The 11,581-nt window shown below is 36.4% G+C and overlaps 1 protein-coding gene across 1 annotated transcript; it reads left to right on the top strand.

The window, feature by feature from the left end:
• Window positions 1-9,859: 9,859 nt before the first annotated feature.
• On the top strand, window positions 9,860-11,322 carry LOC145090483 (RNA-binding (RRM/RBD/RNP motifs) family protein). Its single transcript, XM_079028668.1, has 4 exons — window positions 9,860-10,154; window positions 10,468-10,536; window positions 10,634-10,740; window positions 10,885-11,322. Exons 1-4 carry the CDS (start codon window positions 10,010-10,012, stop codon window positions 11,017-11,019), a joined length of 456 nt encoding a protein of 151 aa, XP_078884794.1. The 5' UTR covers window positions 9,860-10,009; the 3' UTR covers window positions 11,020-11,322.
• The last annotated feature ends 259 nt before the right edge of the window (window positions 11,323-11,581 follow it).

The following is an 11,581-nucleotide window of genomic DNA, read 5'->3' as shown; positions in this document are numbered from 1 at the left end:
TTCCTGCATGAACGGACTCTAGATGGCGAATGCGTACGGTATTGACTCCCGCATCAGCATCAACCTCCATGATTCGGTTGATGGCCGCCCTACCCTGCTCATCAGTACGAGCAACCCTGTGGACTAGAATAGGCAGGACTCTGTCCACTAAGCCTCCCTCGATCAGGTTATAAAAGCTTCGATCTCCGTTGTAGGGTAAGGGTTGACCCTGTTCGTGACTCCATCTGTTCAAGTTTGTTGCCCACAGAGGTGTGGGGCCTTGAAATGTTGGACGAGGGTTAGGATTTGGGATTGGAGCCAATGGGGGTAGATTATTGACTTCGGGTTCTGAGTCAGAATTCTCCGAAAAGTTCTCTGCGAAGTCATCATCCAATGGGATAGCCTGATTCTCTTCTGGCTCTGCCTTGAGCCATCCAACATTGCCTTGGTTAGGAAAGTACGAGTCGCCAGGAGGATGGAATCCAACCATGTTATCTACGCGAGAATAGGGGTAAAATAAATAGTTAATAGACGCACTAAATCAGATAATTATAAGATGATCCTTACCATTTACTCCAACATTTGCGTAGTGCATACCATTCATATGTAACCAAAACAGGATAGACCTTTGAATAAGTGATCCTAACTCTAAGTCCACAACCAAACAAGGAACAGGAAGTAAAGCAAAGATCACAGATTCTAAGTCTATGACACCTTAGTCACATATAATCGTAGTGTATCCACTCAGAAACTATTAACATACTAATAAAGACCTTTTTAGTTTGCACATAAGTAATTATAATAACACAAAATACTCCTATAGTATTTTAAGTTTATGTTCTGTTCTACTGATTTTATTGTAGTAGTGTTGGTAAGTTTTTAGACTTGTTGCAACACCACAAACATTCGTAGGCACATTCTAATCACTTCTCGAAACAATATAGTTGATCAGGCTATATCATTCCCAGATCTGATTATATGTCTCTAAGCCTACTTGTGTTGTTCAACAATCGCAATACTTTTATTCTGTCCTAGTGACACTGATTTTAGTATGAATGCAAGTATGTATACTTAGTTAAATATTTTATTATTTAAAAGTATAAACTCTTGGTCAGAGTATTTTAATCCCGTTGTGTTTATAGTTTGTATATCTTTTATGGGTTGATATACTTAATTCACTATAAACAAAGCTTTGATACCAATCTGTCACACCCCAAAACCGGAACGGCAGAAACGTTCGTCATGTACAGTATCACAACAATGCATAATAGTAAACAAGCAACAACATCATCCATTGCATTAATAATATAATTTAATACAAGTGTGTTCTATGTATAGTTTATAAGACACCAAAAATGAATAATCAAAATAAGGGCGAGTCTTGAAAGCTCCGTCTTCTCAAAAACCTGGTCATCAGTACCTGTCTACTGGTGACCTGAGAATACAAGTTATTTTGAAAGCATAGATCAGCATTAAAGCTGGTGAGTTCATAAGTATTTTAGTGTCATTGTTTGTATGAAAGTGTTTGTAAATGTTTGATGTAAATGTTTGTATCTCCTAGAAAATCCTATATTTTCTACTAAAAAGTAGCCTTCTACCAAGGCCTGAATGTTCTGTATGTTGTTTGTTTGTAAAAGCGTGTAATTTTCCCAAAGACAGACTATCATTACCAAAAGTATAGTTTACATTACCGTTTATGTGAGAATATCACAATTTGAATGTAATGGGAAAATAATAATGATGTACTTGTAGTATTTTGTATATAGCAACTACCGTTGTACTAACTACCTTAAAACGGTTGTTTTAATTAAGGTAAAATGTGATATAGTTGTAACCATGCTTGATCGACTAGTTAAAACACGACGCTCTAAGACATCAGAATGGTATGAAATTAGTCACCCGTAGACCTGCAGGTCCCACTGTAGCTAGCAGCAAGGTGTAGGATAGTCAATCCCGTATAGATCTATACACAAATTCACGCTCTCCCTTCAGGAGACTTTGGTTAAAAAACATGTCACAACAGTATATTTCCATGCCATGAAGTAGTGGCTCACATTAAGTTTATAGTGTTCTTGTATTTGTATAGTGTTCTCTCTGTTCTAGTGTACTGTATGTTCTCTTTATATAGTGTAGTGTATGTTCTCTTTGTTTCTCATCATAATATGTTCTTTCTGTTTCTCATAATAGTAAGTTAGTAGTGACTCATGAATGAACTGACTCTTATATGTTTCATTGTACTAGAAATAAAGAGTAGTGATCCTCTAAACTATACCTATTATAGTTAACTAGTAATGTTGTTTGAGTGACTGAGTATGTTTGTACACCTTTGCTACCCAAAGGTGTTGAACTGATCGATGTAAGAACCTTTATATCTATACATATATACATAATATATAACTAAGATTCAAACAACACTCGGAAAAATAACCGGATACCCTAAGTCCACAACCAAACAAGGAACTTGAAATAAAGTGAGTTATCAGTTCTAAATCTTTTCAACCTTACTTATATAACTATATCTATATAGACATGATTTTGAAAATATATATAATTTTAAAAGAGTTTAATATATAAACGAATTTTAACAATTTGAATGGTAACAAATGACTTGATGTCAGTTTATAAAATGTTTTGAAGAGCTTGTTTGATAAAACAGTTTGAAGTATAATAAAATCCACTTGTTTGATAGTTATTAATCACATGTGATTGATATAACAACTATAATGTTATCAACTTATATCCCCCCATCACCTATAGTGAGTGATACGAATGAAAGATCGATTTAGGATGCTAAGTGTCAAGTGAATCCTCGAGCACAAACGAATCCTAATAAGCATATAATGATACGTATATGGATAAAATTAGTGTATATACAACTAATCATTCAAGGAAACCACCTTAGGGACTAGGAAACACTTGGATTGAAGTGTTTTAATCACAAAATATTGCATCTAAGGGGTTTACGGCCACACAATGGAGTTTACGGCCATTGTGTTTACGACCCTAGAGTGTACGGTCAAGGAGTTTACGGCCGTATATACATAATATATAACTAAGATTCAAACGACACTCGGAGAAATAACCGGATACCCTAAGTCCAAAACCAAACAAGGAACAAGAAATAAAGTGATTTATCAGTTCTAAGTCCTTTCAACTTCACTTATATAACTATATCTATATAAACATGATTTTGACAATATATATAAGTTTAAAAGAGTTTAATAAAAAGTATAACATATAAAATAATTTTAACCATTTGAATGGTAACAAATGACTTGATTTCAGTTTATAAAATGTTTTGAAGAGCGTGTTTGATAAAACAGTTTGAAGTATAATAAAATCCACTTGTTTGATAGTTATTAATCACATGTGATTGATATAACAACTATAATGTTATCAACTTGTATCCCCCCTAAAAGCATTTAAAATCATTTAAAAGGTAAGTTAAGGGGTATGAACTCACCTGTAGTGAGTGATACGGATTAAAGATCGATTTAGGATGCTAAGTGTCAAGTGAAGCCTCGAGCACAAACGAATCCTAATAAGCATATAATGATACATATATGGATAAAATTAGTGTATATACAACTAATCATTCAAGGAAACCACCTTAGGGACTAGGAAACACTTGGATTGAAGTGTTTTAAGCACAAAGGATTGCATCTAAGGGGTTTATGGCCACACAATGGAGTTTACGGCTATTGTGTTTACGGCCTAAGGGGTTTACGGCCCTAGAGTGTACGGTCAAGGAGTTTACGACCGTACACTCATGGGAGGACTTGCAAACGAGGTGTTTTATGTTCCTATCTAGCATTCCACAAGTGCTTTGCTCGAATATAAGGGAGTTAAAGGGCCAAAACATCCAACAACACAAGAGTTTACGGCCATGCAAGGGTTTACGGCCGTAAACTCTTGATGCTTATGTATTTCATGATGATCTAAGGCTAGAATCAAGAGTTTAACAAGTCTAACTAGGAGATAGAAGATATACTCACGTTATTGAAGGCTTTTAATGAGTTCACGGCCCAAGAACAAGTGGGTGTTCTTGGTGAAAGTGTGAATACTTGAAGATCTATCCAAAAAGAATGATTCCATGGATGAATACATGAATCTTCACTAAATATAGAAGAATATCAACTTGAAAATGGAAAGATTACTTACAAGATTGAAGATCAAGAAGGAAGTTCTTGATGATACTTGAGAGAAAATCGAGTTCTTGAGATGGGAGTGTGTGAAAAAGGTGAAAAATGAAGGTATAACTCATATGAAGGGAAGAGTTCATGGCCAAGGAAGTGTTTATGGCCGTAAACTCTAGTTTACGGGCGTAAACTCCATGTGTTGGGGTTTCCGGCTTGTATGCTGCACACTGAACTCTATACGATACTTCCTAACACTTTATCCTTTAAGGCACTAGGCTCAAAACACCCAAACAGATCTTTAACAGGGCTATTCTCTTTTCCTTTGGCAAACGTCTTGCTTCTTTTTTCAATTTCCGGATCATAGATCAAAGCACCTAAACGTTGAGATTTGAGTATAGAGAAACAAATTGATTAAAAATAAACCAATCCCTGACAATGGCGCCAAAATTTGATGGTTGTCGAGGCCAACAAAATAAATAACCCTAAATCTTGTACACTAAAATAGTGTATAGTGGTAAAGGGATCGTATCCATGAAGATTGGTTCATTTTGTTACTTCTATAGAAAATCTTGTTGTACAAACACTTTGAAAACTAAATTAAAATGAAAATGGGGGATTTTTGATCTTTTGAACTATTTAAAAGAAAACTAGAATTAAGCTAAGATTTAAAGAGACAATTTAACAAAACCAAGAGTTGAATGTAAAATTAATGAGAGAAAGATGGTTGACTTAAGGTTTCTCACTTGAACATTTGATGAACATATCATTAGAATCCAAGATGTAATATTTGTTTTAAATATTTAATTTAGCTATAGTAATCTAAGAAGCTTGAGATTATCTAGAATTTTCTTAGTTATTAAAATAGTTAGAGAAGATCATATTTTCGTAGTTATTAAATTTCTAATTCAGCCAGTTCACACGGCCCGCACTAGAAAGTCACGCGGCCGTGTGAGTTCCTGCAGGGGTATTTTCGTGATTTTGCTTTTGGCTTCTATTTGAGGAAGTTTGGTGGGACTCTTTTCACACTTCTACATATTCGAAAATTGGTCAATTCTCTGGAGTTTTGGGAGCTTTTGGAGCACTTGAAGAACATCAAAACATCATCTTTTTGCTTTTGATTCTTCATTGTCCTCAATGCTTGTTTGAACCCCGCAATCCCGAACATCTCCGTTTCATGTTAGTCTTCTAAAAATCTGCAATCATACTCAAAGACTAGAAAGAACCCGATTAATAAAAAATAATAAAAAGATGAAATATGCATAAATACTAACTAAAATAAGATGATTCATGCTAAAATAAATTTGGAAAAGAATTAAATAAAATGAAGCTATCAGACATTGATGAAATTAAGAACTGTTGATCTCCTTTTCGGTGGGTTCTATACAAATGAAAGAAGAAAGAAAGGGGGAGTGCTGAACAGGTGCCTGAGATTCATTGATGGAAATTGCTTGTCGATTTGAGATGGAAGGATCGTAGGCGAGAAGCCATTGTAGCCGAAGACTAAGGAGAGATGTATTGATTTTTTTATTAACGTCGTCTTGAAGAGGGTTTTGAATTAGTGGATCTGATTTCAACAATTTGATTGTGTAAAATTCATAAACAAATATGATATATTATATTTATTATTATTAATTTTTTATTTAAAAAAAATAAAAAAAATAAAGGAAAATTAAAAAAAATTATTGACATAATAGTATTTTTATGTTCAAATGGATGAAGTATGTAAGTATGTAAGTTTTAAACAAACAAGGAATGGTCCGAGTTAATTTTAAAAATAGGAACTGAACATGTTTTTTAATAGCTGCAGAGAAAACGATTCATATAATTTACTCAAAATAAAAAATAGGTGAAATAACAGTTTTGTCATTATAATAAAAACTGTAAGTCCCAAACTATGGATCCAAATCAGTAATCAATGAGATAACAGCAATCAAATAGAGTGTTAGAAGGAGTAGAATAAGAATAACATCAAGCATGCACACATCTATTACTCATAAATGTCAGGTACACCTTGAAAAGCACACACATACACGTCACTATTCACGTACGTATCACTGACACACTGACACAACCCTTTTATACTACCCACATCAGCACACCAGTGTGCAGCTGCACACGTATGTGCGGCCGCACACGGCGTGTGCGACCGCACACACGAGCATAGCTGCACACACACACTAACAAACCACAACCACCACAACACACTCTAACATCCCACCAAGACCTATACAGGATAGATGCCTAGCCCAAACCACATAATTATGACCTAACAATCTCCCCCTTGGTTTGTGGCTAGCATGAACTCATGTATTCTTGATCAGCGTCACAAAGGTGTGTATGTCTGGCTTCCTGAACTGCAGAAGATCCTTAGCATCAATCAAGACGAATAGCGTAATCGCTATCTTGAAACTTGATCACTACAGTTGCGCAAGGCTCTTCGACTTTGGTCTTGAACTTGCCACCAAATTCTGCAATAAGTTTGTTCTTCAAGTCAAAGTAGCCTGCTGATAGGGCACCAAGATTAAGCTGGAGATCGGAGATCTGTTTCGACTTCTGAAAGTTTTCTTCTTCAAGCTCGGAAACTCGAATATCGAGGTTTCCGATCAGAACGTCTTTCTCGATGATCTTCTGTTTAAGAGTAGTAATCTCCTCCTTGAGCTCTGACATAGATGGGTCTGCTCCCCCTGAACTTCCTTCACCTATTGATATTCATTTGCCACGAGGTAAAGGATCCAAATCATGTTGAGCAAGAAACCTGGCAAGCCTCACAGAGGCAGCATCATGCGCAGGTTGTGGAGGAGAAAAAAACCCTAGGAGCAGAAGAACTCCCAACTTCAAATGAAGATCTAACATTACTTGGTCCTTTTAGGGTCGATTGAGTTGGTGTAGCAGTTGTGGAGGGTTGTTGGACTGGTGGTTCTTGATCTTGAATAAACACTCCATGCCTCATATCGAGTCGACTTCTTTTTACAGAAGGCAGGGAGATTTGTGTCGATGTCAAATCACTTGTGGATGGCACAGATGTAGGCATAGCAGAATCAAGGGGAGGAATCCTTGAAGTTGTATCCATATCGGTTGAAAGGTGTCGGCCATCTGATCAAAAGTTGGAGACGTCACTTTGAGAACACCACTAACTCCTTCTGTCTAGGTTGCACAACATCATGGACAATGTCAAAGAAAGCATCGAGGTCTTCACTGCTTAACCTTATCTCATTATCCGTAGTCCAAAACTGATTTGTGAGACACTCAACAAGCTACACTTTAACTCAGGAGCGTAGATGATGTTCTCAAAACTCAGTACTCCATTTATAACTATTCCTTTTTAGTGATCTTCCCTCCATCTCCTCCCGTGAAGGAAACATAGCCCCCATTAAAAGTCTGAATGGCATGCAGTTGGGAGATGTCTCCTGTCAATGTGACTGGAACAACCGTTGTTGACGTACCAAGGTCTAATGACATTCCTCCGCAGCTGTTCCTGCACAATGAGTGGGATTATTTAGGTTTGGGAACCCAGGTCATTACAAGCCTGGGTTGACCAACAACTGAGAGGGTTTACGACCGCACAAGGGATTATGGCCGTACACTTGATTACGGTTGTACACGGGTGTACGGCCGTGTACCAGATCACAACCACATACTCAACCGCACACTCCAACCGCACTCTCAACCGCACACACCAACCACACACTCCAACCGCACACTCCAACCGCACACCTTCAAAGTTCCAACCGCACACCTTCAAAGTCTCAGCCGCACACCTTCAAAGTTCCAACTGCACACCCAAAAATCCTAGATTTTTGAATGAATTTTGATTTCAAACTATCAAAAAAACAGTGATTAGCAATAGTTCCTTGATCAAAGAGTATGAATGCACTTTTAAAAACAGCAAAATTTCTCAACCACACACTCTAAAATGCTTCAAATTGATACCGAATTCGCTTGGATACCAATTGTAAGTCCCAAACTATGGATCCAAATTAGTAATCAATGAGATAACAGCAATCAAATAGAGTGTTAGAAGGAGTAGAATAAGAATAACATCAAGCATGCACAAATCTATTACTCATAAATGTCAGGTACACCTTGAAAAGCACGCACATACACGTCACTGTTCACGTACGTATCACTGACACACTGACACAACCCTTTTATACTACCCACAGCAGCACACCAGTGTGCAGCCGCACACACGTGTGCAGCCGCACACACGAGCATAGCTACACACACGTACACTAACAAACCACAACCACCACAACACACTCTAACATCCCACCAAGACCTAAACAAGATAGATGCCTAGCCCAAACCACATAATTATGACCTAACAAAAACATAAGTAATAGAATCCGAAATTTTTATAACTAGCAAAAAAAATAACCAAATATTCGGACACAAAATTTAAATAATTCATTAATAAAAGTTATTTAATTTTCATTTGACAAAATTGCAAAAATGGTCCCTGTGGTTGTCAAAAATCTGTGGTTTTGGTCAAAAAAATGTTTGGTGGTACATGAGTAGTCCAATTTTGGATCTTTTTAGTGATTTTGTTCCCTCTACACTTAAAAAGACAAATATACCCTTATAATTTATTTTTTCCATTTTATTTAATTGATGAAATACATAATTTTATTTAATTTATTTTTATTAACTTAAAACAAAAAAATAACCCAACCCCCCCCCCCCTCTCAGCTTTATAGAGGAGAGAAGCCCCTTTATCAGTACTTCAACCCTCCATCACCGGTGACGGGAACCACCACCGATGACCACAATTCTCACCGAAAAACATAAACCCTTCATCTCCCTCACATGGATGCTCTGATAAACTCTACCACATTACGAATCCACCACTACAAAACTAGTTTCATCGGAAATCAGATCTATTAAAAGCGAATTCCACCTACCTCATCTCTCTCTTTCTTTGATGAATTGTATCGTCGATCTAGGAACGGAGGGGATACAGATGCATGTGGCAACGAAGAAAGCAAACAGAGGTGGCACTGGAGAACGCAGACAGAGGCAAACGATGCAAGTGGAAATGAAAAGGAAGGCGGCGACGATGTTGGACCGTCAATCTAGGAACCAAAACAAGCGAAGGTTCGTCCGATGGTGGCAGGAGACTCAAGTGGTGACGAAGGGGGAAGGTTCCGACGTCGTTTCTACCTCCACATGAACCACCAGATTTGCATTTTGACACCGGATATCCGCCATCAACGACCTCCTTATGCCACGATATGAAACCATTGGGCCTCTTCTCGCTGCCGGATCTAAGGTAGCGGAGTTGTCATACATGTATTTTGTTGTGGATCTCGCAATGGAAGCAGTCACCGGAGCTAGGGTAACGGAGTTGTCGCCGGGGTGGTGGTGATGGTGGTCTTATTTTAGGGTGTGGTGGGGTGTGACTTAATTGGAATGGGTGGTCCGGTGATGGTGGAGAGAGAGAGAGAGAGAGAGAGAGAGAGAGAGAGAGAGAGAGAGAGAGTGTGTGTGTGTGAGTGGTGGGTTTATTTTGTTTTTGTTTTTCATTTTATTATAAGAATAAGAAAATAAATAAAAGAAATTAAAATATAATTATTTAAGGGCATATTAGTCATTTTAGGTGGGATGTAGATCAAAAACACAAGAAAATACAACCATAGTGACCAAAACCACACAAAGTGTCTAAAAGTGAACCAACGGTGCATCAATATTTCGTTTTGGACCAAAACTCCACAATTTTTTCAACCACAGCGGACCATTTTTGCAATTTTGTCTTTTGATTTCAATTCTTCCAAATAGTTTTGCTTTGAACTCAATGAACTGTACCATATCCTGCTCGTCTGTAAACCCTTTTTTTCATCCTGTTGACATCAGTCTCTTGATAAAATCCGGCTATTCTTGAATTCGGTGTGACTATGTCAACAAGCGGATGCTTCATCAGACCCACAATCGGAACAACATCATCTTCCCCATTTTCAAATCGTTCGCTCAATCTCAAATCCTTCAAACTACGTGCTTGTTTCATCGAATACCCACTAGCTAGCAAAATCATTGTAAGAAGTAAGTCGCATCTGCTCAATCTCTACAAGTATATGTACAATTGTGTATCGATATTTGAATCTATGTTCACAATTCACATGTTAACGATCAATTCGTCGATAAACTTCTTAATTTACAATGATGCTATTCAAAATAACTACTGTTACATCAGAAAATTTGCAAATTCAGAGCTCCATCGTTCCAGAAATTAATAAAAATTAGGTTAACATGAAATTCATTCTATGACCGTATCTAAGATTAGATTTTGGATTCATTCTATGCAAGTGAATCAGATAGATATATGTATATTCTAACTTTCCGATTTGAATCATAGATTTATCGTACTCTACAAGTGAAAGCTGTTTAAAGGAACAATTTTCAAATTTTGGGGAAATAGCTGAAGGTATATGCTTATGGTAGTATCTGATTGAAGCAATTCGTTTTGAATCTTTAAAAATCAAAAGTAAACTCTTTTTTGTATGATCTTGAATTGTGTGTAGTTAAGCTTATTAAGGATGGAAATACAAAGAAATCAAAAGGGTATGCGTTTGTTCAATATACGAATCAAGAAGATGCCATGAGTGCCCTAGAAACCATGGATGATAAGGTTTTTCTTTACTTCTAGTTTCTCATATCTTGAATTATTATTATTATTTATCTTTAACATAATTTTTAAGATAATTAAATTTAAAATCCTTTTTCTTGAGTGAAATTATAATGAAAACATTCATGAATTGACTTGTTTTTGCAGCATCTTGATGGTAGAGTAATATTGGTGGAATTGGCGAAACCTATGAAGGGCAGACAGCTTGGCTACCCGAAAACTTCTGGACCACCTCCGGAATCACCAATTCCGGCTCAATCGGAATCGGAATCAGAATATTAACGGCCATGGAATTAGGAAGTTTATTGGATTCAAAAACATGAAATTAGAATATTCAACAAAACCCTAAACCCCAAATTTGCCAAATAACCTTATTATTATATATACTAGAGTAATTTACACTAATGGTCCCTGTGATTTGGGATAATTTATGCTTTTGGCCCCTATTTTTCTTTTAACTCGGAAGATCCCTACTATTTGTTTTTGTTATACGTTTGGTCCTTGTTTGACCAAAAAAGACTATTATGCACTGTTAATTTTGTTTATAATTACAATTGAGAAACAAATAGTATATTTTTAGGTTTATGATTTTGACCATAATAGTTTTATATGTTGGTAGGTTTTATTCATATGTAGAAAATAAATTATAAAAACTGTTATTGTAGTTTATAGAAAAGGTTCGCGTGCATAATTTTTTTTTATAAAAATAATACATGTGTTTACAACTTCCGTATGTTGGCACGTTGGATATCTATGTAGAAAAAGTTTACATAATTTATAAAAAAGGTACATGTGCCATTTTTTTTTATAGAAACAGTCCATATATTTAAAAAAAAAAACAAAA

Source organism: Lactuca serriola, chromosome 2, assembly GCF_051521515.1.
Source record: "Lactuca serriola cultivar US96UC23 chromosome 2, Lser_US96UC23_V15, whole genome shotgun sequence".
Lineage (NCBI taxonomy): Eukaryota > Viridiplantae > Streptophyta > Magnoliopsida > Asterales > Asteraceae > Lactuca > Lactuca serriola.
Note: the sequence above shows the minus strand (reverse complement) of the source record. Positions and strands in the feature narration are given on the sequence as shown.